This window comes from Euleptes europaea, chromosome 4 (assembly GCF_029931775.1).
Source record: "Euleptes europaea isolate rEulEur1 chromosome 4, rEulEur1.hap1, whole genome shotgun sequence".
Lineage (NCBI taxonomy): Eukaryota > Metazoa > Chordata > Lepidosauria > Squamata > Sphaerodactylidae > Euleptes > Euleptes europaea.
This window is the reverse complement of record NC_079315.1, coordinates 70,953,542-70,980,712: the sequence shown is the minus strand read 5'-3', so window position 1 is coordinate 70,980,712 and position 27,171 is coordinate 70,953,542. Positions and strand designations below refer to the sequence as shown.

The 27,171-nt window shown below is 41.4% G+C and overlaps 1 protein-coding gene across 1 annotated transcript in view; it reads left to right on the top strand.

Moving 5' to 3' along the window:
• The first annotated feature begins 9,528 nt into the window (after positions 1-9,528).
• Positions 9,529-27,171, top strand: part of YTHDC2 (YTH N6-methyladenosine RNA binding protein C2) — a 42,739-nt gene continuing 25,096 nt past the window's right edge. The window contains exons 1-11 of the mRNA XM_056848178.1: positions 9,529-9,712; positions 14,042-14,132; positions 15,016-15,212; positions 16,031-16,230; positions 17,791-17,957; positions 19,822-19,924; positions 21,714-21,870; positions 24,020-24,127; positions 24,317-24,462; positions 25,172-25,307; positions 26,539-26,665. Of these exons, the coding sequence (XP_056704156.1) occupies positions 9,529-9,712; positions 14,042-14,132; positions 15,016-15,212; positions 16,031-16,230; positions 17,791-17,957; positions 19,822-19,924; positions 21,714-21,870; positions 24,020-24,127; positions 24,317-24,462; positions 25,172-25,307; positions 26,539-26,665 (1,616 nt within the window). The remainder of the gene's footprint in view (positions 9,713-14,041; positions 14,133-15,015; positions 15,213-16,030; positions 16,231-17,790; positions 17,958-19,821; positions 19,925-21,713; positions 21,871-24,019; positions 24,128-24,316; positions 24,463-25,171; positions 25,308-26,538; positions 26,666-27,171) is intronic.

Below are 27,171 nucleotides of genomic sequence, written 5' to 3'. Positions count from 1 at the left end.
GCAAGAAGCATCCAGTCAAAGGAGCAGGACTCTCTTTACTAAATACTGTTCACACAGTAATTTGGAATGGCAAAGTGGTGCCCTGTTGTCTTGTATCTGATCAAGAGTATTTTGATATTCCATTTAGAACATATAGAAACCCTTGGAAAATCACTACCAGTACAGGAGGCGACAGGGCTGCTGACAAGCCCATGAACAATGCTTTCGATGCTTAATTGCCAACACATTCCAGACAGCAGCACTGTAAATCATGCCGGCCCTGCTAGATGGGGAAACCACTCCGTCTTCCTAATATATTATTCTTTGTGTACTGGGAAAATTCAAAACAGAACCTTTTCCTTGATTAAAGAGTAATGGGGTCTAAACTAGATATTTCACTGTGTCACCAATCTTTAAATCATAAACACTTGTGAGACAGCGAATGTTGGTCGGGATACAGAGTTTAACTTTTCCAATAACTTCTCTGCTCAGAATCTCCACTCCACTTTCTACCAGTGGGGAAAATATGGTTGTCTACGAAAGGTTAGGAAATTCATGGAGATTTGGGGGTGGAGCCTGGGGGTGGGGTATAATGCCTTAGCATCCACCCTCCAAAGCAGCCATTTCCTCCAGGGAAACAGAACGGGTCTCTGTAGTTTGGAGATCAGTTGTAATTCCAGAAGATTTCCAGGCACCACTTGGAGGTTGGCAATCTCAGGGGAAAAGATACTGGTCTATTTGTTTTCCCTTGTGGGGAGAAAGGCAGATTTAAGTAATTTTGGGTGGGGAAATGTCCAGAGGTGAAAGGACTATGTAGCCTGTTCCCTCATTATCTTTCTGCTTAAACTGTCAGCCTCTTAACTCTGTTAAAACAAAACAGGAGAACGATAATACAGGGGTTCTTGTCACACCCAGTTTAGGCCTGGATCTCACACAATAAAGGAGCAACAATTGTTCATTGTTAGGGCTAGCTTCTGATTGTAAGGCCTTCAACAAATGGAAAGAAAGTTGTGGCCACTGTGCATAAAGGACCAAAATAAGAATTAATTGAACTATTATTAAAACACATTGCGGTCCATCAACAATTTTAACAAATTGGGAACTATTGTTCTGAAAAGAGTGTTACAAGAAAGAAATACAAGCTTATTTTCAGCCAATAGTAATTTCCTGCAATAATTTGATACTATTCATACAGTCTCATGAGATGTGCACATGAATAATTTATTAGGATAATTTATTAGCCTAATAGCCAATAACTCTCCAATGAAAAGTTTGTTTTGATAGATGAAATGCAAAAAGATTAATTTTCTATTTGTTATCATACCAGTTAGCACTGGGATACTTGATGCTCTAAGCTGGAGTAAATACTGAAGGCTCCCAATTTGTCTTGTGATTTAGTCCCCTAAAATAGCTAGCTGCAAATGTGTCAGATTTACTCATATATTTCAATTTCCCACAATATTTTCCAGAGGGTTTCTGAAAAAAACTATTTCTCCCAGGGCTTCAAAACTTCTAAAAATATTACATCTCTAAACTACTGTTATGAATTTAGTAAATTTCATTTGAATTAGCAATGTGTCTTGGTTTGCTTCAGATCCTAGACCAGGGGTGGGGAACATCAGGCCCAGGGGCCATTTAAGGCTCGCAAAATAATTTGGTCTGGCCCTTTGTGGGTCCTGGCAGATCTCTAGCTCAGAAAGATCTAAGACTAGTGATCCGCCCCCTCCTGCGGACAGGAATAGCCTCTATTCAAGGTGGATGTGAGTTTGTTTTGCTGAGAAAAGGAACCTTTCCCCCCCTTGCAGAAGAGCTGTTAGCTATGGAGCTGGTAGGACTGCTCAAGAAACTGTGTTAACCCTTTTCCACCCGAGCCGTGGAGAAACGTATCCCCTCTGTACTACAAGAGGGCTGGGGGCAGAAGTGGTGACAATGGAGGGGTTAAAGGGGGCAGGGCCAGAATGCGCATGGGGGGGCACGAGTTCTTAGCCATCTTTTTTAATTAAATGAACATCTAACAGGTCAGCAAAACAAGAATTTCTATATGATTCATGTAATCTCTCCCTAAAACAGGTACTGTGTATACATATCTCATTTGCAAAAAATGTATGCTTGTTTTCTGCACAATGGCATTTGTAATAATCACTTTACACATACATAAAGGAAATAAAATGTAGCCTGTGTGCAGATAATGGAGAATGTAAATGCTTTTCATCCAGAAAGAGCATAATATATAAAGTGGGCCTGAACTGTTTGTAGAGGCAATTAGCTCCTGTAGTGATGTGGGGATTTATTATTTAATTTATTAATCCTACCCGTCTTCCAAGGTGTAGATCAGGGGTGGGGAACCTTTTTCCTGCCAAGGGCCATTCGCACATTTATAACATCTTTCGGGGGGCATACCAGGTGTAGATCTCCCGTGGGGGGGGAGAGGCTAGGGTTGCCAGGTCTCCAGCCACCACCTGGAGGTTGGCAACCCCAGGGGAGGCCACCCAGAGAAAGCCTGCAGGGCGCCCCCCTCGCCCCTCCCAGGTGAGAGGGCAGCCAGCAGTGGGCCCCAGGGGGGCGCAGCCCACAGTCAATTGGCAAGGGAGGAAGGGAGGAAGGAAAACAGAGAAAGAGGAAAAGGGAGGGAGGGAGAAAGAGAGAGAAAGGGAGAAAGAATTGGAGAGAGGGGGAGAAAGAAAGAAAAGGACGGAGGGAAAGAAAAAAAAGGACGGAGGGAGACAAAGAGACAGAAAAAGAGGGAGGAAGAGAGGGAGAGAAAGGAGAAAGAGAGACAGAAAAAGAGGAAGAGAGAAAAGCCTCCCCCCCGCACGCACACACCGGCGCATGCCAGCCTGCGCCACCGGGCCCCAGCCACCCCACCTCCCCCGGCCACACACACCTGGCGGTGCACGGAGCACCAAGCAACCGGGCCCCAGTCTCCGTGCACTCCCCCTCCCCAGAGCTCCACAGCAGGGTTCCCGGAGCTCCCGAGGGCCACAAAAAATGTCCTCGGGGGCCGCATACGGCCCCTGGGCCTGAGGTTCCCCACCCCTGGTGTAGATGGTACTCTCCTTCTCCATTTTATTCTCAATGACTCTGAAACAGGTTAGTCTGTGAGAAAATGGCTAGCCCAAGGTTATCTATTGAGTTTCATGGCAAGTGGGCATTTGAACCCAGGTGTTGCATGCCTGTTCTGGCACTTTAACCACTATATCACATCAGCTGTCATAAAAAGGATATGGATTGTTTGAATTTCTAGAATCTTTTTTTCTTTTGGGACCCAGTTTCAGTGTATTATAACAAATACTATACTATTCAGAGTCTAGAAGCATAAAGATTTTTTTTATTTAATCATTATAAGATATGGAACTGGATAGAGAGGGGGCACAATTAACAAATGTCCTTTTTAAGCACAGCATGCAAACAGACAGTAGCTTCATTTTCAAGTTGTCAAATAAAGGATCAAAGGCTTTTCAGGTCCTTCAAAGTTTCAGTTGAAAACAAGGATTAGTTTTTATTGAGTTGAAGTTTATAGGCTACTTGTTCATAGGTTACTTGTTAGGTCATCAGATCTTCTAGAAAGTTATTATTTTGGAGGAGACTTAAAACATTCTGGCGCTAGTTAGTCATTCCTTTATAAAAACATTTAAAATACTGATCAAAGCACATTTAGCAATGAATGCTGGCGTAAGATGCTAGCAGTTAACATTAATTTTGTTTCTTACACTTCATTCCATACAGGAGGAATGTCTTAGGAAAGAAATGGCACAGATTTTATTTCAAAAGAGCAAATAAGTACCCACAGAATAGTAGTCATTTCTATTGTTAATATATTTGTAAAAGAAGAAAAGCAGCATCTTTCCCCCTCCATGTCAATTTTCATCACCCTCTAGAAGTATTCTATTTGGAGATTTATCCACAGGCACAGTCAGCAAAATGCCCAATTCAGTTTCCCAACAAGCAAAAACTAAACCCAGTGTGACAGGCTTGCTTGAACCAAGACGGGCTATAAATTTCTATAAATGCTGCATGTTGATTGATTCCCCCTCCCCCCCTCAAGTCACATATGACTTATGGCAACCCAGTAGGGTTTTCAAGGCAAGAGATGTTCAGAGGTGGTCTATCATTGCCTGCCTCTGCATCACCCTGGTATTCCTTGGAGGTCTCCCATCCAAATACTAGCCAGGATCAGGGCTGAGAGTGTGTGACTGGTCCAAGGTCAGTACCACAACTGAGCCTCAGCCGTGATTGTAGAGTAACTGAGTAAGTGGGCCAGATCAGTAAATTCACCAATCCTTAGAAGCTGAAAATGCTTTATTGATAGTAAAAAAGTTTAAAAGTAGATAAAAACACAGTTACATAATCATAAGGCACACTGGCAAGGAAAATAACAAATTCTTAGCTGGCTGAATATGCTTACTAAGCTGTTACATAGATGTGGCTCTTAATAGCTATAGGAACATAGTCTCAGGCTACAGAATACTTGCATGAGTTGAAGTGTTGCAGAGGAAAGTAGAATAGCATAAAATGAAGCAAACGGTCAAAGTCAAGATAACCATCATGAGGCATAGCCTAACTTATGGTAAAGTGGACTCAGGTCAGATGACCCACAACTCCCAATCAGAATAGTCTCCAGGGAGAAGTCTCATGATGGTTCAAAATGGTTTGGGCTGAAATAGCATTCTCAGGAGAAAAAAGTAACTTCATCCCCCTCCCGTCTTCCCACAGATGAGCTGACTCAATTAATTAAGCTGGTATGTGCTGATGTCCTTGATGGTACTATCTGTTAGGGTAACAATATGCAGGTGTTGCTTGTTAGCTGAGAGTATTGGCTAGGCCTCTAGGAAACTGCTGAAACTAAACTTAAGCATACTTTTGTCAAGAGCAAAATGGTTCTTTTGTCTTCATAGTCACCCAGCAAGCTTCCATGGCATGAGTGGGGATTTGAACCTGGGTTTCCCAGGTCCTAGTCAGACATTTTAACCACTACACCAGACTAGCTGTTGTTGATTGATTAGATGTTGATGATTCTGCAACATTCTGGAACTACTCTTTATTGCACACAACTTTTTTCTGACTTCAGTGTTTTTGTGTTTCAGAGATCATGCCATTTTGATTTTCTGCCATCCTGCATGGGCTTATTCCTGCCTTGAAGATGCCTGATGTCTCCTGAATTACTCTCTTCCAGGACCTCCCTCCCACATTGTGGCCTTTCTGTTTCCCAGATTTATTTATTCGTAAAATCTCTGCGCCGCCTCTCCAGAGAACCTTCTCCCCTCCTCTGACCATTGTGGGACACTGAAGTTGGGGTTAGATGTGAAACGCCATGAACCTCTACCTAGTCATGATGTCCATATGTTGGCCTTGGCAAGTGACTATCTCCCAGGACTTCTGTGAAGACATTATGAAGTCAGCATTATGTAAGATGCTGAAAAGTGCTAGAGATATGATGGCTTGCCTGTCTGTATTTTTTAGTTTGGCCATCCCCATTAGTTTTTTCTGTGTAGGGTTACCAACTTCCAGGAGGGCCCTGGAGATTTCTCAGTGTTACAATTGATCTTCAGCACCAGTTTCCCTGGAGGAAATTGCTATTTTGGAGGGTGGTCTCTATGGCATTTAGCCCACTGAGATGCCTCCCTCCCCAGGATCCACCCCCAAATCTCCAGGAATTTCCCATCCTTGCATTGGTAACCCTGCTTCTGTGGTGTTCTGCTTGGATTCTGGCTCGAAATCGATTCCATTCTCAATCTCTTGAAAGTTCAATTACTTGTTTTTACTTCATGGTTTCAAAATTCAGCCCTACAGTTGATGATTTAGATCCAGACAAGCATTTCTGTGGGAGCAAGGAGTTCTACCAGCAAGTGCTTCTTGCCTCCCTCCTTCATGGCTTCCAGAAATATGCCCCCAAATCCTGTTTTAAGAGGCCTCCTGCTCCTCAGGAACAGGATGTCGGGGGACATTTTGGGCTGCTACAGGATAGGGGGAAGTAAGAAGAAAGTTGTGCTCAGCTGGCAGAAATCCTGACATACATGAAAATGCTAATCTGGGTCTAAGACAATAAATCCAAAATGATGTGTCTGGTATATGCTGACAGTTTCTATATGTCTAAGCCACCATGTGCCACCCATTCCCTCAAGCTCCTAAAATTCAGTTCAAATACCTAATCCATTAGTTTTAATTTATCTCCCTCTTGTTATTTCTCCACTCTGTTTGCAGCACAAGAAAGCACTTCTTCATATTTCTATCACATAAATAATGTACAAAGTTTTAATCCCTAGATCTGAGAACACAGTGGTCTTACCTACCTTAAAACTATGGTAGGCATCCATCCCTATTAACTGACCCTTGCAAGATTTGGCAAACTGGGTTCATAACACTATACTGACAATATTCTCAAATCCAGTTGCAGTGATTTCAACCTGAAAGAGAATGGCACCACCTTGTGGTAAATTTATTTTATCTGCACAACACCGCAAAGCCCCAGATTCCTTGTATAAGAATTCCTAGCCTAGGCTATTTATGCAGGGGAAAATTGCAGTGGGCTTGCTGCTCTGCAGACACAGTTTTCTGATTTGAATTCTTAAAAGCATATGCATAGGGGCTTTTTGCCCTGAAGATTTTTTTTGTTTTAAAGTGTTATTTTAGCAAAAATAATAATAATGCTAAAATAGTGAACAGAAATGAAGTGTGTATGTGGAAGAAACAGCCGGCTCCCTTCTGAGACCTTTACACTCGCTGCTGAAACTGACCAGAGAGAAAGCCTGTGAGGCAGGGGGGAACAGACGACTCTGTTCCTGAGATCTTTACACTCGCTATAGAAAATGACTAAAATGGCTTCTCTAAGAGGGGTTGGATGAGGGAGGGACAAGCGAGAATGGGCGGGGGAAGAGAAACCTGAAGTTATGACTATTCTCAGAAATTGCCTTGATTAGCTTTGCTTTGAGATCAAGACAACGTTTAAAATCATGATAAAACAGGTTCCTGAAAACATGGGACAAGTGCACGGCAGCTGCTAAGTGACTTCTGAAGGTCAAAAATATCATGAATAATCCAAAGGAAGCCCTGAAACAATCCGTCAGGGATCGCGAGGCTAAGTAACCAAGCATCAATGGCCTTACAGCTGGAAACCAACAATATTTTAAAAACTGAAGTAATTTGAGAAAGGCATTTCTGCTTGTGTGTACAATTTTGTTCTCTTGTCCCCCTGCTGTTACAAGTTTGGGAAATTTTTAATAAAATATAATTTTTTTTGCAAAACCTGTTTATGCAAAAGTAAAAAAGATTAATATCTGCACCATTAAAAGGGATCCCTCTTTCAAATCACCATTGGGAAAAACTGTTCTGTACTATGTTGTATACCCCTGCACTAGAGCTGGAACCCTGGTGTATAATATGAACACTATCTTCCCAGCACAGCGTATAATCCAACTCATAAATGCATTAAAATGACAGAAATTGTTAGTTTAAAAAATATGATGTTATCCAAAGTGGATGATGTTTTGAAAAGTCTCTTGGCCAGTTTTTGCCACTCATTTAACATCAGAACGCAGAGAGGATAGAACTGGCCTTCAGGTTTTAAGAAAGGTCATGCATTATAAGAATGAATACTTAAGAAATGCTGCTTTAATAGGAAGGTTTTAATTATAACTAGACACAAATTCACTTTATCTTTTGTTAGACATTATTAGTTTAGAGATTGTGGGAAAACAAAAACTTCCTGAACAGGAATATGTACTTTAAGTAACTTTAAACCCAATGCAGAAAACAAAAAGACACTCCAGCCAGTGTCCAAACAAAAAGACACTCTAGCCTTGTTATCATATTGGGATACCTAGAGGACATCACTAAGCAGGTCTGCTCAGAAACCTACTCAAGTCTATTTAAGGGGACTTTCTTGCAAGAGTGTTCTTAGGAATAGCCTATGCTATACTATGCCATGCTGTGGAACTAAAATAGTCAGAGTTAACTTTTTTTTGAATGGACAATCTTTCAGTAAATTTTGCTGCAGAAATGCATACAACCTGGTCTTAATGCACAGATTGGTTGATATTACATCTGATTTTTTAAGTCTTCACTGCATTAAACATTTATGTAGTTGAATAAAGGGGAGGTTATTGGTTCAAAACAACTATTGAACATTCAGTTTGTTGTCATTCCACTACACCACTACACATTCTCTCCTCCTCCATTTTATCCACACAACAACCCTGTGGGATAGGTTAGGCTGAGAGTATGTGACAGGCCCAAGGTCACTCAGCTAGCTTGCATGGCAGAGGGGGATTCATAGCTGGGTCTCCCTAGTCCTACATGCTAACCACCACATAATGCTAGAATGAAAGTTGGCACACTCATTCATGACAATTTTGTATATTTCTGGGTCAAATTTGTTCATCCTCTCCCCCCCCACCCCGTTGATCTTGAATAATGCTTGAGCCCTCAAATCTGTACTTTCAAGCTAAATGGGGGGGGGGGGAAGAGTCTAGTGGCAATTTAACAGATTTATTGTGACATAAATTTTTTGGGGAAGAACCCACTGTCATATGCATGGAGATACTCCGCCACAAAAACCGCTACACAGGAATAGAGGGAGAGTAGGAGGCCAGAAAGACAGATAGTCCCCCCCCCCAGTGCCAGATTTATGTATAAGTTAAACAACCTATAGCTTAGGGCCCCACTCTCTTGCCCCCCCCAAAACATTTAAAGGAAAAAAAACCTGGATGTATATTTCCAAAATCAACAATTACTGTGTTGATATTTTGTTATGTGCAATACATATTTTGTTATGTGCAAATGGCTTTAGATACCTATTAGGTCCATAAATTACCATGTAGCATATATTCAACACAAAAAACCAGCGACAATTTGTTGTTGACAAAGGACAGCTGGACATATAAAGGGCCCCATTCCCTTCAATACCTTAGGGCCTCATCAAACCTAAATCCGGCCCTGCCCCCCCTTTTTTCTTGCAGCAAGCCTAGACTCCTTTTTATTAATAGAAAAGAGCAAGAGCCCAGTAGCACCTTAAAAACTAACAAAAATATTTTCTGGCAGGGTAGGAGCTTTCGTTTGCCAGAAAATATTCTTGTTAGTCTTTCAGGTGCTACCGGACTCTTGCTCTTTTCTACTACTGCAGACAGACTAACACGGCGACCCACTGGGAATCCTTTTTATGATTGAGCCATCAGAGACTTCGCCTGGGCAACCCTTCTAGAGAACAGCTTAAATGGGAAGAAAACGTCTGGGACTTCAGGAGCCTCCTGGAGGCTCCAAAGAGCCCTGCAGTCCCGGCCTCTGTCCTGTAGAGGGAGAAGATCGCAAAGCCAGAGAGTTCCCGGGAAGAGCGAGCCGTAGGCGGGGCCGCTCTCCTCTGGCCCCGCCCCTTCGCCTCTCCCGCCACCGCCCCCTCCTTCCGTCCCTCTCTTTCCCCTCCTTTTCCCGCCGCGCGGGCTGTGGCGTCACCGCGGCCCAGCCGAGGCCCCGCCCCCCGCTCCTCAGCCGCGGCGCCTCCCCCTTTCGCTTTCCTTCTAGGCCCTCCTGCAGCCGCGGTCGGGGTGCCGGCGGGCGATGTCTCGCCCCAGCAGCGTCTCCCCTCGGCCTCCGGGCTGCGGCCCGCCCGGCGGGGGTCCCTCCGCGGCCTCGGCCTCCGGCAGCGGCCGCGCCAAGGGGCTAAAGGAGATTCGCATCGACGAAGAAGTGAAAATCGCCGTCAACCTCGCCCTGGAGCGGTTCCGATATGGGGACCAGCGCGGTGAGGGGGGCCCTGCTGGGCCTGGCCTGAGCCTGAAGAGGGAGGGAGGGAGGGAGGCGGGCGGGTGGAGGGGGAGCTCTTTAAAGCACACGACGACGAGCCTGTGCGTTGTTCCCAGGCAGGATAGGAGCTGCGTCCCTGGCGGTCGCTCGGCTTCGACATGGAGAGTGAACTTGAGGGGGTAGAACGCTGAGGGAAGAAGGGTCGGTGCGAGGGGAGGGGGTTCGAGGCGCCGTGGCTCAAGGGGCAGAGCGGCCGCTTGGCTCGCAGAAGGACCCAGGTTCGGTCCCCGGCATCTCCAGTTAGACTCGGCAAGTAGGTGATGTGAAAGACCCCTCTACCTGAGACCCTGGAGAGCTGCTGCCGGCCTGAGCCGTGGCGGGCTGGCCATGTCAGCTTGCCCAGTGGCGAGTGGGTCCCTGATGAAGTGGGGCCCCTTAAACGTTAGACTACATATTGTCGAAGGGTTTCACGGTCAGAGTTCATTGGTTCTTGTAGGTTATCCGGGCTGTGTGACCGTGGTCTTGGTATTTTCTTTCCTGGCGTTATTCCAAGACACTGAAAGACTGGACAATTCCACCAACTATTTTGTCAGATTGCACAGAGAAGCCATTGAAATTCATAAACGTCAGCACAACTTTAACAGAAAAGAAGAGAGTTTAAGAATGAATAAGGTTTGGCTTCCTGTCCTGAAAACCTCCAGACTAACAGTCCACAATAGCCATGCAGATTAGTTTTGGGTTTCACACATTAACAGATCACTTCAGAATACAATGGTTCCATATTAACATACCACACCCTCATTAGCACATTATCTTGATACTTACAGGACAATGATTAGCACATTACCTTTGATACTTTTTGCAGGACAATGATTCAGCTCAAACCCAACCCCTTTCTGAATATATATTACTCTTCCTACACACTTGACACTGAGAGACACCGTCCTTCAGTGTTGTACCTCTGAAGATGCCTGCCACAGCTGCTGGCGAAACGCCAGGAAAGAAAATACCAAGACCACGGTCACACAGCCTGGATAACCTACAAGAACCAATTAGACTATATGTTAAAAATGTTAATGATCTCTTGTAAAGGTCCCCTGTGCAAGCACCGGGTCATTCCTGACCCATGGGGTGACATCACATCCCGAAGTTTACTAGGCAGACTTTGTTTACGGGGTGGCTTGCCAGTGCCTTCCCCAGTCATCTACACTTTGCCCCCAGCAAGCTGGGTGCTCATTTTACCGACGATGGAAGGCTGAGTCAACCTTGAGCCGGCTACCTGAAACCGACTTCCGCCAGGATTGAACTCAGGTCGTGAGCAGAGCTTGGACTGCAGTACTGCAGCTTACCACTCTGCGCCACGGGGCACCTCTTAGTAACTTTAAAATATAACAGAAGTTCCAATACTATTACTGTATGCAACTAAAATTTCAATTGTACCTTTTCCCCACTTATGTATTTTTTGAAAATTTTATTTATTTCATATAAAAATTAAATGATAGCCTTATAGATGTGGGTGGGCCCCCTTTGTCTCCTGGCAACCAATATTTTTAGACCCAGTCCGCCAGTGGGTCTGAGTAGACAATACTGACTTTGATGGGCCAAGGTCTGATTCATATGTTCGTGTGAGTTATATTGTTAATCATCCCGTGTAGAGGAAAATTGGTATATCATGGGAAGGACTTTAGCTGGGCAGCTAAAGGACAGTCACGTAGGGTATTCCAGAGGCAAGGTGCCACCACTGAATAAGCCCTCTCTGTTCATCACCTGCCTCACTTCTGTGGGTGCGAGCAGAAAGCATGGCTTGAGAAGAGGACCTTGAGTGGTTTTCTGGAGGAGATGGTCCTTCAACTCTGCTGACCCCAAGCCTTCTAGAGCTTTAAAGGAATTTTTCCTGGAAATAGATGGGCATCCAGTGCAGATCTTTCAGCACAGGGGTGATATGATCCCTGTGTTTAGCTCCTGTCAATAGCTGGGCTGCTGCTGTTTGGACTAGTTGAAGTTTCCAGTTTTCAAAAGCAGCACCATATAAAGTGCATTGCAGTAATTTAAAGTGGATCATTTTAGAGCACCATGGCTTGAAACAGTTATACACCATCTTTCTTCCATTTGCATTCAGACAGTTTACAGTTGAAAATAACATAACACAGAAGGAAAAGGTGACAGAAAGGGGAGAGGAAAACAAGCAGATTAGGCATTAGATAAATGCTTATTTCACATGTATGCATATACATGCGGAAGCCTATGAAACAAAGCATAGGGACAGGTCAGCATATAAGAGTTGCCTTGATGGATCATTGGCAGGCCACATCCCTTAGAAAGATACAATATTTCTAATTCAGTAATTTTTTATCCCACGGTGTCCTATCCTTTTATGATGCACGGGTTCTCCTCCCCATTTTATTTTTACAATTCTTCTAAGTATGTTTGGATGAGAGAGTGTGACTTGCCAAAGTCACTTCGTGAATTTCATGACTGAGCTGGGATTTGAATCTGGGACTTCCCTGTCCAGGCCTGATACTTCATTGTTTCAGCACATTAACATTCATATTACTGCAGTGCACTTGACATGCGGCTGTTCTAGAAAATGGTTCAGAAACTTCATTTATACTAAAATGGAACCGAAATGTTACTAACTAGAACAGGTTACTTAGGATACATCTTGTCAGTTTTGATCTTTCATTGACACAATACAACATGATACAGTGTGCTGGTTCTTACCTTTAAAGCCATGTATGATAGACATGGAACCAGAGTATCTTAAGAACTGTTTGCTTTCATCCTGCCTGGCTGTTTAAGATCTTCATCAGAAGCCTTGCTCTGTGTGTCCATATTTTCTGAAATTAGATGGATTATTAGTTTTTTGCCGTCAAGTCACAACTGTCTTATGGCGACCCCATAGAGTTTTCAAGGTAATGGACGTTCAGATGTGGTTTGCCATTGCCTCCCTCCGACACGCCTGTTATTCCTTGGAGGTCTCCCATCCAAGTACTTGCCAGGGTCAAGGCTGGGAGTGTGTGACTGGCTCAAGGTCACCCAACAAGTTTCAGTGGGGATTCGAACCTGGGTTCCCTAGATCCTAGTCCGACACCTTAACCACTACACCACTCTTGCTCTCAGTTAGATGGATGGTTGCCAAAAAATAAGTTGCTCTCTGTCATGGTGCTTTATTTGATCTTCTCCCTTGTATCTATGGCCATATGTTTATTCTGTTGATCTTGTTTGCTTGATATTGATATTGGTGATAGATTAAATGAGCCCGCTCCCCTTTGCCCTCCTGATTGATCTTGTGTTAACATTCCTGCACTGCTGTTTTGGTATTTGCTGATTTTACTGTGTGTGTATTTTATTGTAAGCTGCCTTGAGAATTATGCTATGAGATAGCATAGCTATAAATAATAGCATGCTGCCTTCCTACTCCTTTGGGCATTCAGGGTAGCACACAATATAAAGAACAAAACACAACAATGTTAACTGAAGACAAGAGTTAAAAAACAAAATTTAAAACAGCAACACTTTGTCATAAACTATGACTCTAGAAGTGATGGTGGAGTGGGAATCCCTTAATGCTTGAACAGATAGGATCGACTTCATCTATCACCTAAAGATTACAAGGATGGCTCAAGGAAACATCTCTCAGGAGAAGTTCTATAAATGGGGTGCAGCTACAGAAAAGACCTTCTTCCTGGTCCATACCCAGCTAATGTCTGAACATGGGAGTGCCCAGAGAATGTCCCCCAATAATGATGTGAACTGACAAACTGATCCTTATTGGAGAAGATGATTCTATATAATATTTATAGATAGTTAAAAATAACATCATAGCTACTCTTACCTCTTTTGTACTAGTCTTCTGCAGTTTGCCTCTATAATTTTGGAGGGTCCACGTTACCCTTGGAAAAGTAGTAGTGAGTTGGTTTTCACCTCTGGCAAAGATGGCCTTGTTTGATAAACAAGTTGGATGAGGGTGCGAATGTGTTTCTTTCTCCTCCTTCCACCAGCTCCGTTCTCTTGTCTTCATCACCAGCAGATACAAATTATTGCATAAATGACAATTTCTTTCAACTGTGTTTCTGCAATTTTGTGGAGCACCCATGTGGGGCACCACCAGGTCGAAAATGAGAGACTGGATTGTAATTTCTGAAGTGGCCCTAATTTGCTGACAAACAAGCTGTTTTTTTGTCTCCATCCTGAGTGAACTGAGTTCTGAAGATTTACCTTGTCTTGCTGGCTTCTACTCAAATATACTAATAAACACAATTGTCTTTAAGTAGGGTGATGTCTGAAATGTAGTGACTGGTTGTTTCTTGCTGTTTTCTTGTTCTAGAAATGGAATTTCCTTCATCTTTAACTAGTACTGAAAGAGCTTTTATTCACCGATTAAGTCAGTCTCTTGGTTTGATTTCTAAAAGCAAGGGGTAAGTTGGTATATTAAATAACATCCTCAAATATAAATGGAAGTAATGTGTGACTTTCAGAAGTGATGTTTCTGGTACTGGTGTACTGGAATAATATTTCCTGTGGAATGACATCTGGTACTATTTCAAACCAACTATTTTCAGTGGCTACAAGCTTGGATCCCATCCCCTGACAAGAGTGTGTACCCATTGTAGCAATAACTGAAAACATGCTGCAGGTTAATCTTTTAAAGCCAGCTGGGGACCAGAAAAAAATAGCTGCTGGGGTGTATACAGCTGGTGTAGTCTTGCCTTTTCAGGCTTTTAAGTGAACAGCTTTTAGAGTAGTAACTCTTCTATGTACAAAATATAGGAGAAAGTACAATTGGGTGGGGGTTTTTTTTTGGGTTTTTTTTAAAGAGCCTTCATGGACACATGTCTCGGATACAGAGACTCCATAATGTTAGGCTTATTCTAGCATAGATGTATAAACACCCAATTGTGTTTTGCTTAAGTAAGTCCTGCATGTAACCCATTCTGTATTAATTGTGAAGTGATTTGATGCACTACTGAAAAATAAAGGGAATTAAAATCCAACCAAACTTTCATTGAAACTGAAAAAATTAAAAGCTAAAATACTGAAAATTAAAAGAGATTGATTTTTTTTTCATGACTTTATACAAGCCAAGAATTTAAACCAAAAATGTAAAATGTGGGAGGCTGGATAAAAGACAAGTGAAACAGTTTTTATCTGAAATTGTGTGGACTGTATCTGTATTAAACACATTATTTATTATTTAATGTGTCAGGGACCCCTACCATATCTGTGAGACAATTATGATAGTTTAGGAGTAGAGCCTCTGATAGACTTATGTACTAAATACAAAATGACCTAACTTTGCAGGAAAGGAGCAAACAGATATTTAACTGTGAAGAAAAAAGATGGATCAGAGTTGGCACACACAGTGATGACATGTAATTTGATCCCTAACACAAAACATGCTATTAGAAGCCTTGTACAGAGATTTCCAGTTACTAATAAAGAGCGCACAGAGCTTCTGCCAAAGACAGAGAGAGGAAACGTATTTGCTGTTGAAGCTGGTATGTATATTCTGATAAACATATTAGTGAATTAATGGAGAAAGATGTTGCATATCAAAAGTCATGTTTGGTATTTTATACTCCACCTTTCTCTCCAATGGGGGCCCAAAGCAACTTACATCGTTCTCCTCCATTTTACCCTAGTTAGAATACTGTGTCTAATGTGTGTGTGTGTGTATAAAAATATAATGAATTCTGTACCTGTGGTGTGCATGCATTTTTATTTGATGATGCTGGAAAAACCTTGAATATTCGGCACCTTGCTGGCGTTTCATCATTAGGTGATATTTTCATGTAGGAGTAACAGCTCCTGTCTTGCAAGCTGAATATTCTGTTCCTTTGGATAAACATAAATATACACAATCATAATTAAGCTTTTCAGATAAAATGAAAACTGGTATTAATTTCAAAAATACTTCTCAGATGCTTTCACAACATTTTCCAGGCAAAAGCTCTAAGCCTCTGGCATGCTATTTTTTGGTACGGAACTGTTATAATCACAGCAGTTTGGCTAAAGTTGCATGGCCGCTAAGCTGCACAGTATTTTAGTCCCTGGTTTCAATGTATTCCCTGGCAGAAGGAAATATAAGTGTAGCATAGTTGCTTGTGGATCAAGCCCTTAAAAAAATTCAGAATGTTCTAGAGGCTGAGCAAGTCTGATTAATTGTATCCCCCTTTCAAAAAGATTTGTCTGTTCCTTTGTAGAGACTGGATTTTGTGCTGCTAGTGCTCCAAGTGGATGTATGTGTGTTTATCAGGGAAATTCAGTTTTACATAACTACAAAAATCAGAAGCACATTACTTTTGTCTTTTCTTAGAAAATAGAGAAATGAGCAAAACAAGTGGCAGACTTAACAACGGCATCCCTCAAATCCCGGTTAAAAGGGGAGAATCGGAATTTGATTCCTTTCGGCAATCTCTGCCAGTTTATGAAAAGCAGGATGAAATTGTTAGAATTATTAAAGAAAATAAAGTTATCTTGATTGTGGGGGAAACTGGATCAGGTAAAACCACTCAGGTATGTAACATGATGTAACACGCTTATCCAAATCATACATAGAAATAGGTTCTTGTAGGTTATCCGGGCTGTGTAACCGTGGTCTTGGAATTTTCTTTCCTGACGTTTCGCCAGCAACTGTGGCAGGCATCTTCAGAGTAGTAACACTGTCCTTCAGTGTTACTACTCTGAAGATGCCTGCCACAGTTGCTGGCGAAACGTCAGGAAAGAAAATTCCAAGACCACGGTTACACAGCCCGGATAACCTACAAGAACCAATGAACTCTGACCGTGAAAGCCTTCGACAATATACATAGAAATAATTTATAATTTGAAAAATAAACACATTCATACATCCATAATAGAAAATTAAACTCTTAAATATAATTTAGTATTCTAATGGTAATGGACTACACCTTGTTATATAGATTGGTGCATATGTATATTAGTGCTCATTATTAATACTGCCTCCAAGAAGGGTGTTGGGCTAGATGACTTTTTGATACCTCTGTCCTTAAGTAGTCTTTTTCATATGTAGAAATATTTTTTCTATATTATCCAATAATCTGCATTCCCAAAAAGCACCTTGCTGAAGTGTTGCTATTCTTTGGAGTGCATATGTCAAAATGAATTTATAGTTTTATTCTGCTTAGCTCTGTAGTAGAGTTTGTTAATCAGCAGGACTGGATGCTGTATAAAATGTAAGTAAGATGGCTACTGTCGTTGGGAAGTGGATAACTTTATTGTAATATAGTAAGCTTAAATTTATATAATACTTTTTGGCTATAAAGTTCTAAAAGAGGCTTTTACGCCTTTAAAAATTAAAAAAAATTAAGCTTTCTATGCCGTATTCCCAATATATTAATCCCTGTTGCTGAATGAATATTTTAGCAACTCTTCCCAGGTTTTAATATGCTGAGAGCCAAGTAGAAGGGAGGCAAGTGCTGCTCTGCTTCTGAAGGTGGAGTGGCTGTTGCTTGGATGGTGGGCTCTCTAGCCCCTCCTCCATGGATAAGAGATATTTAATGTCCTGTGGGCTAAGCACCTTAAAAAAATAACTTTGGTCTTTGTTCTACCTTGTGTCTTGACCTCTGCATGGATACCTATATTCACATCATGGTTCATTAACTTCACAGAGCTCCTACAAATCAACTCATAACATAAGGACACGATGTCCACCAATCAGTGAGGAGGTTTAAATATGTGGCAGTGCATGAATGTTGGGTTTGGTTCATTTCCATTGCATTAGCTTCCACAGATGACTAAAAATTATGGCAGTTATATAAAAGATGGTTTGGTAGGGAAATCTGTACAAAAGGAAAGCAGCATGATAAATCCCGATGTGTGTGGACTTTTGAGTTGCTACAGAATGAGTGAGTGTGTTGGACTTTGTCTGGTATTTCTCAGTGGTAAACGCTGAAAGTTGGCAGTTAGACCCGCTCCCCAGCCACAGTGTTACTTTATGTCCGTCTTACTGTGGGTGATAATAAAGGATGAATATTAGTAAAACATCCATGTGGTGTTTTTTTTAAATTCTGATTATGGCACTTTTTAAAATTAACATACAATCTATGTATTTAGATTCCTCAATTCCTACTGGATGATTGTTACAAAAATGGAATACCATGTCGAATATTTTGCACTCAGCCAAGACGTTTGGCAGCAATTGCTGTGGCAGAAAGGGTTGCTGCCGAAAGAAGAGAAAAGATTGGGCAGACGATTGGCTATCAGATCCGATTGGAAAGCAGGTCTAGCAAGTATTCTTTGTATTTTTGAGAGAAAGTTAGAAGCTTTTAAAAAGAAAACTAAAAAGTCTAATACCTGTTATGAGTCTTGCAAATCATTGCCACTCCTTGCTTTGTACTCTGTACTTTCCTCCATTGGTCAACATCTCTCCTTCTTCCAAAGGATGATGAGGGGCAGTTACAGTTATTGATGGTTTTGCTTGGCACAGACTAATGTCAATAGTTTCTACTTCTGACCTCACAAGTAGCCTTCTTGATGCTGTCTCTGGAGGCCGTAGGCGTGGTTTTCTCTTTTTCTTCCTATGGTAGAGAGACTTTCACTTCAGAGGATGCTAAGAGAGCAGCGTTCTAAAAGCCACATGCAGGGACTACACTTTTCCAGACTTAGACTTCATAGCTGTGAGGTTGAAAACCAGGAGCATTCAGGAAGAAGTCTGCTAACAGGTTTACTTGCTGCCTTCAAAAACCATCCACCTTCTTTCTGTTTTGAAGAATAGGCTTAGGTTTTGAGGGCAGTAATTAGAGCTCTAGGACAGGGGTCCCCAAAAAGGCAAATTCCATGCTGGCCATAATTAGGCAAGGAATAGAGAATAAAACTGCTATTATCATGCTACCCTTGTACAAATCTATGGTGAGACCACACTTGGAATACTGTGTACAGTTCTAGTCACCACACCTGAAAAAGGATATTGCCGAGCTTGAGAAGGGGCAGAAAAGAGCAACCAAAATGATCAGGGGGCTAGAGCAACTGCCTTGTGAGGTTAAAACAGTTGGGGCTGTTCAGCTTAGAAAGAAGGCGGTTAAGGGAAAACATGATAGAGGCCTATAAAGTTATGCATGGCATAGAGAGAGTAGACAGGGAGAAGCTTTTCTCCCTCTCTCATAATACTAGAATGTGGGGTCATCTGCTGAAGCTGGAGGGTGAGAGATTCAAAACAAAACACATAGTTAAATTGTGGAACTCCCTGCCCCTATTGTCTCCAGTACCAGAGGAGCATGTCCATTGTATTAGGTGCTTTGGAACACAGGCAGGACAATGCTGCTGCAGTTGTCTTGTTTGTGAGCTTCCTAGAGGCACCTGGCTGGCCACTGTGTGAACAGACTGCTGGACTTGATGAGCTTTGGTCTGCTCCAGCAGGGCTTTTCTTACGTTGTTCTTATGTTCTAATGTGTTGCCTGGGGGCACCGTGGTGCCCACCAACACCTTTTCTGATGCCTGCCAAAGTGTCTTTAGGAAATGGATAAGGCCAGGTAGGGCTTTAGCCTAGCAAGGCTTCTGGTTTACTGTTGGAGATCTGATTGGCTGTGTAGTTTTTTAAATGTTGCTTTGGCAGCAGCTGCCACCAGAGCACAAGGATCTACACTGTGTTACTGAAGTTAAGCTGCGGCTATCATTTTGTGGCTGGCTCTGCCTCCTGCTGCAACCATTTTGTGGTAGACATTTTGTTGCTGTGCCTACCATGCTGTGTCAGAATTCCAAATGTGCCCACAGGCTCAAAAAGGTTGGGGACCCCTGCTCTAGGAAGTGGGAGCAAAACAGTCCAGAATACAGCTTATAGAATGTAGCAGTATTGTTTCAACCACCTAACCCCAAAAAAACTCTTCAAAGATTCAAGGGAGAATGGGTTGCTGGGGGCATTTCTTACCACAAGTGACCAGGCAAGTGGCCAGTGTACTTTTGGCGCACTTAGTAATGTTACGCAAGAATATTGTTGCAATTAGAATGTAGCTATTTGCAATGAGTTCCTTTCCATGTGCCCATTAAATATTTTTACACTGTAAAGCTCTTAAGAATTTCCATGTTTTAAGTGTAGCAAAATAAAATAAAATGCCTCTCTGGAATCACCTTTTTTCATTAAAAAAACAGGGTTTCTCCGAAGACACTATTGACCTTTTGTACTAATGGTGTATTGCTTCGTACACTAATGGCTGGAGACAGTGCACTGTCAACTGTAACACATGTTATTGTGGTAAGTTGCTCACTTTATTTGTTGTGAAAATAGTGCTCAGTTTCTTGAAGATATTAATCTGTCTTAATTTTTTTCTTAGATTCTGTGGAACTGTTAAAATGAAAGCTAGTGATCAGATGGTCATAGATGAATATGAGTCACTTTTCACTCAGTTGTTTTTGTTCTAACTGAAGGAATGCCTGGTATAACTATAATGAGAACTTACAGTTTGTGTAGAAATAAATGGTTAGGATTCTTTTACCTGCAATAAGTTATTGGGAAATGAAATACTTTACGAACAGGAATTATAAATTGATTCGCATGGTGGACTGATCTAAATCAAGGTGACTTTAAATCATGGTTTAAATGAGAAAGGGGGAAGGCTTGATTTAAACTAATATCTCATTTTGACATTAATAAATGGTTGCTGTAGTAATTAATTTCTATTTTGGTATTCAGCTAAATTAGAGCCTATTATACAGTCATAATTTGCTGCTCAGCACTCTTCTGCAAACAGAGAAAAATCTCATGAAAGAGATTAAGGGGAAATGATTTCTGCCCATTTTCCCTTCAAGCTCATCACCCTACATCTAGTGTAGTTCTTGATGATTCCCTGAAGTAGTTTTTCAGAGTTGGAGGGCTGGCTCCACTGGAAAGTGGAAGGTGACAGAAATGTTTCTGCCAACTCAGTCTGTTTGCAGAATAACTGGTTCTAATCCAATATGCTTTTTCTTCAGATAGTAGTAGCAGAAATAAGAGCATTTCAGTTGTGCTGACAAACATACCTGCAAAGATATTTAAAATTTATTTTCACAGTTCTTTGTCTACCCTTCACATTTCCTTTTATAAGAGGAAGGTTGTGCAATCACTTGATACAGATGAACGTTTCTGAGTAAAAACACGATCGCTATATAGATAGGTGGGCAACCTGTGAGGGCTTTAGGGGAGTGGGACATCTCATTGTCCCTACTGATTCCTGGAATCCCCACAGTAATAAGCAGTGGCTTGAGGCAGAGAGTATGCATGGTGTACTATTTGCGCAAAACTTCTGCCACCCCTCGCCAGGTGAAGGAGGGTGCTTAGCTTGGAGCACAGTGTGTGCCAAAAAAATGTTCTGCTGTAAGCCACTCCCTTGATAAGGTGGCTGGAGGAGGAGGCTTGAAGCTGAAAGCATGAAAGGTATACCTTCCCTTCCTAACCTGCCCTCCCCCCCCCCCACTACCAGTTGCCATCTGAAAGGAGGAGCCTTGGAGAGGAAAGTGTGGCCAGCTTGCTTTCGCTTACTCAGGTAGCCAGTGATGGTTAGCATAGGAAGGCTTGGAGCTTCAAACATGTCCTATGTAATGCCTGTTTCAGGTATTGGTAGGGGCTAAGATTGGAGTAGAAAGTGTGCCAGATATGCTTTCTTCTCCAAGCCCCCACCCCCCATGAGTGGCTGGTGGTTGCTAGAGGATATGAAGCTTGGTGCAGAAAGCACTTTGGCTTATTTTCTTCACCAAGCCATGTTGTTGCTGCCACCTTGTAGAGTCTCTGCATTTCTCTGTTTTTTGGAGTATCTAAACTTATTTTGTTAAGTTTTGGGATTTTTGTGTAAACTTGGGCTTCCTCCAAGTTTGTAGAAACGTTTCTGTACTTGACCCCATTGTTATGGGCTTTGTGATCCATACTGAGGATAGCAAATCACGTGTAATTGATGTTTGCAAAATGTATAAAAATATAGCCACGAAATGGCTAATTTTATAACAGAGGGTTAAATGGTATGATATGTCAGAATGTTGTTAAGGAGTGTGTTTGCTTGTTTTTGTTGCAGGATGAAGTCCATGAAAGGGATCGATTTAGTGACTTCTTGCTTACCAAGTTAAGAGATACGTTACAAAAACATTCATCTTTGAAATTAATACTTTCCAGTGCTGCCCTAGATGTGAACCTTTTTGTCAGATATTTTGGAGGATGTCCAGTCATATATAGTAAGCTTAAATATTAGATGGAGTTTAGCTACTAAATTCATTTAAAATGTGTTCCTCAGCTTGATGTAGCCCATGCCAGATCCTGGTAACAAATGGCTGTACTGTAAGAATTTGTTCACAGGCATATGTGATGAAGATGCAAGGAATTAAAGATGTGTTCTGATTCACCTGTTTTCTAAATGAATCATTTTCTGTCAATCCTGTAACGTAGGGTTTTTTATTGTGTAATATTTTATCTTAATAATTTTAATTCTAATTCTATAATCTTCATTCCCAAAGGAAGGCAGAGTTCCAGAGAGATATATTAGCATGTCTAAAGACGGCACTTGTCCAGCATTACTTTTCCAATTAAAATGCATACCCCATGACATCACAAACAACCATTTAATCACTTTGCTATGAACTGCTGATTCTGAAACACAGAAATCCAAAGCCCCCTATATATCGGGAATTAACAGTGTAGCTCTTCAGATAGTGATTTAACTACTTAATCATGAAATCTGTAGAACTGCCAGTGGCACTTTACTTATTTTTGGCAGTGCTTCCCTATCTCAAACTACTTTGCAATTCATAATTATGTTTGTTAAATCTTATCTCTGGTGCTTTTATATTTTTAATGGCTGTTACCTGTTTTGTATGGATTTTAATATTTCCAGTTGCCTTGAGTACATGACTTAAGCACAAAGGTGGACTGTCACATCAAATTTTCATCATGGCCTCAGCTGTGAATCCTTAAATCTGGAGATTGGGGTCATGTATAGAGAAAGACGACTTGCAGAAAAATACAAAAAGTTTTTTAAAAAATGGGTGTGGATGCTAAATTCTCCCAAACAAAGAAACACACAGTGAGCAATGGGCAGCCAGAGCAGCAGAGGAAGGGGACAGATGAGCAAGTGGAGCACTTCTGCCACTGAGATTCTCCCTCCCTTGTGAGTTTCTCATAGGACCATGTCGTGGCACTGCTGGGGGAGGGTATAAGCCCAAGCTGCCACCATGCAAGCAAGGTTGGCAGCGCTCTGATGGGCCAGAGGGGCACAGCTGGCGCTCCCTCTCACCAGCCGCCACATGAGCCAGGCAGGCGGCGGTACTGCAGGCAGGCTAGACTGGTAAGCCAGGGAGGATGGAATGCCTCTAGCGAGCCTCAGCGGTCCCTCACGTAAATATTCGGCTAAATAAGTGAAAAAGCAGTTTGGCATGTGTCATGGGCATCAGCTGTTCAGAACAAAAGGTTCACCGAGCTTCTGCAAGTCCCTGGATGTCACATGTCTAAGTGAGATCAATGAATTGAGGCCTTTATTGCTAGTATTCTCTTCCCTTAGCCTTTGGTACTGATGTTGAAATTTGCTTCCTTCACTGCCAGTCTTTTGCAGTGTTCCCTTCCCACTGCAAACAACAAAGTAAAAACAAACAAAAACAAACAAAAACCAATCAAACAAAAAAAAAACCCACCCTGTTGAATCTTGGGCACCTCTTTCTTCTTGATGGAACTCAGCATTGATTCAGAGACTCCCGTTTCCACTTTCTTAACCACTGTGTAGTGAAATCCACATGCAACTAAGTTGTGGAAGTATCTGTTGCTGAGTTCATAGCCTCTGTGCTTTCAGCAAGATGAAGTCTTTCGAAAGAGTTGTGGATGTGGGGTTACTCATTAATTGACCTGGAACCAATTGTTTATGGGTCCCAGTTTGCTAAGCTGTGCACAGATCATGGATGCGTACTAAAGAACAATGAGTAGAGTTTACTCATGAGGATGACTTTGCCAGAAAACCAAAACCAGAATACAGACAGTGTTTGCTGATCTTGAGCCCAGTTACCTAGCATCTTCAGTTAAACTGAAAGGAGAAGGACAGAGCATTCAGCTTGTGTTTTAGTTTGCGTGTGCTTCCTGGATATTTACAGAGCACTCCTGTAATAGCAAGAAAGTAGTGCCCTTAAACAGTGTCTGAGCCTTTCACCTGTAATGGGGAACATTTGCTGCTTTGTAAAGTAGGATGGCAGGGTAATATTAGAACAAAGGACAGAATTTCAATGAAATCTTTTAGTGTTCTCATTTCTTTTTTATCTACAAACGAGCTTGTTGTAACTTAAAAATATAATATTGATAATTTAAGTAACTCATGAAATATTTATATGGCTTTTATGTTTTCAGTACCAGGAAGACCATTTGAAGTTAAAGAGTTGTTTCTGGAAGACATATTAAGAAGTACAGGCTATACAAATAAAGAGATGATAAAATACAAAAAAGAAAAACTTCGAGGTTGGTTTCTGGTGCTAGATGGAAAGCGTTTTGTTGATATTAAACTATTAAAAGAAGGTTGTAAAATGTAATATAAAATGTAATATGTATATATATATATATATATAAGGACTGTAATATATATATAAGGACTGCAATACCTTTTTAATTTTGACTTTCTTTCTGCAACACATCAAATACATTATCTAGAGGAGAAACAACAGACAACTCTGACTGAATGGTATTCTGCGCAAGACGATAGCAAGCCAGAATCACAACGAAAAAGAGCAATTCCGAATGTAGCTGAAGAATATGATTTGTTGGATGATGGTGGCGATACAGTTTTCAGTCAATTGGTACAAACTTTTATAAGTGTTCTAAGATTTCATGTTAACAGGAATATTTTATGAAATGGGAGCAGTATGATCTAGAGCCGAGGCACCCTTCCTAGCCTACCCTTTCACTGCCAAATCAGGTATGTCACCGCATCTGTAGTTAAGATGAATGCATAGAAATTTCCCTGGGTTTAAGAGATGCTGGCTGATAGGGAGCATAATATCCACCTTTCCAAACAACATCACTATACTTTTAGAATATTAAATCAGTGATTTTTATCATTTTTTATCCACAGTGATCTTATCATTGTACCTGTTATTTAATTCTACGTTTGGAACTATATGTCGCTGCTGCCCCCTTTACTGGTGCTGGGGAGCCCAGCCTACCTACTTATTATATTTGAGTTTGTTTTTCTTATGGCAGTGTACCATAGTAAAGCTCCTCTTTACATTTGGGGAGTGGGTAGTTGGTTAAAGGAGTGAGGAGGGAGTGCCATTAAGACACAAAAACACAAAGATTTCAGCTGTTGTGGATCTTTGTGCTTGTTACTCTGGACTGGCACCAGTAGCCTTGTTGTTACAGAAGGGATTTGTACTGGCTTTTAATCCTGAACAAGTGTCTATAATATAGCAGAACAAGAAGAATCTTTGAAACGTTGGAGCCTAATACCTTGCCAGTTCATATAACTTTCAGAATCAGATGGTAAAGTGTTCTGTATTTTCTTTCCAGGCTGAAAAAGATGCCAACTGCCTTGAACCTTGGTTAATTAAAGAGATGGATGCTTGTCTCTCTGATATTTGGTTGCATAAAGATATTGATGCCTTTGCACAGGTGTTCCACCTTATTTTAACTGAAAATGTCAGTGGTAAGTTCACGCAGGTAATGTTTTCTCTTCTTGAATCATACGTTAAATCTGTAAACCATATATGTGTGCATAGTTTGCTTGAAAAATTACTAGATTAATTATTTCTATAATTCAGTTGTGATTTTGTTTAATGCCACCAGCTTTCTGGAGAAAGCTGGGTACCTTTGGAATTCCGAAACAGCATGGTGAGCACATGGCTGCTGCAGGAGGCAGAGTCAATAACTCAGTGGCTGCCACAGCTTACCTTCAGTAACACAGTGAAGATACTTGTGCTGTGGTGGCAGCTGTTACCAAAGCAATGTTTTTAAAAATTTGCACAGCCAATCTGAAGACTTTCTGGACAGAAGACCCACCTGGCCCCACCCACTTTCTAAACACACTTGACAGCCACCAGAAAAGGTGATTGGGGTGCCATGACACCCTCAGGCACCACATTGGGGACCCTGTTGTACTACATTCGCTTTAGTAAATGGGCTAAGATCTGATGAACTGTAATAGTGGCTGCATTCAGTTTAATCACAAGCTGTGATTAAACTGAGATCATGCATGAATGTAGCTTGTTTCTGTGCTCCCATCACTCATCCCATCTCACTTTTATTCTAACATACAGTGTTTGATTGAAAACTTCCTGGTTTGTGTAATCTCCAATTTGCCATGACATCTGAACGCCAGTGCCTTGCAAATGGGATTATGTTTACTTCCTGCGGTTTGTAAATCTAAACCTTTGTTCAGTCCTAGTTTAGAATCTGTTAGTGGGGAATAAAATTCCAATTCATCAAGGCATTTGGATGTCAAGGCAAATTGAAGCTTGACTAAACCAGGAAGTTTTCAGTCAAGTACCATATTCTAGAGGATGAGGAGAGTGGGAGGAGCAAAGGGAGTTGAGTTTGTGCCTAATCTCAGTTTAATCAGTGTGTTGTGACCTGGGTGCATCCAGTATTTCTGTAGCTTCCATATTCTTAATAGGATTCTCTGCATGTTTACTTGTCAGTAGGTCTCCCTATGCTCAGCAGGGCTCAGTGCCAGGTACGTGTGCATAGGATTGCAGTCTAGGTAATGATACAGCTCAATGAAAGATGACAATGGGGAAAAAAAGATGTAATCTGCTCTTTTTAAAAAACTTCAGATGACAGTCATTATTTTTGGATAACATTTGAAAGATTAACACTTGCTTGAACATTTCCCCTTAATTTAAGGAAAGCACTAATGTTCTATTTCTCTTCTGTCCTAGTGGACTACAGGCATAGTGAGACAAGTGCAACAACTTTAATGGTAGCTTCTGGAAGAGGTTTCTTGAGTCAAGTTGAACAGTTGATTGGAATGGGAGCAAATGTTCACATCAAGTCATCCAATGGCTGGTAAAAAAAAAAGAAATGAGTCCAGAAGGAATATGCTATAATTATTTTGCGTGAGGCTTATTCGTTTTGGTGTTAGACAAACATTTTTGTTTGTAAATGTGATTATAATTCTGTCTATGAATAAATGGCAACACAATTTCAAATTAGGATAAAGTATTTTAATGTCCTAGTTAAAGGCAGTACAGTAGATGGAAAAGACCACAACTTACCTAGTAAGTAAGTAGAAGAGCAACACCTTCACATTCCATTGATTATCTTGCTTCTGGCGTCATAAATTTGGTTGGGTTCTATATTCAGCTTTTGACCATTCTTTGTACTTCCGTAAACTGCTGCAAAATGTACAGACGGCTACAATCCTAGCTATTTTTTTTGTAAGTACCAAATGGAATTACTTGTATTTTTAGTCAGAGGCAGCCTAATGAATCATACTGCAGAATCAGAAAGGAAATATAATTCTGAATGTAGTTGAATAGGAATTGAAAACCATTTTGCTGTTTTTGTGTTAA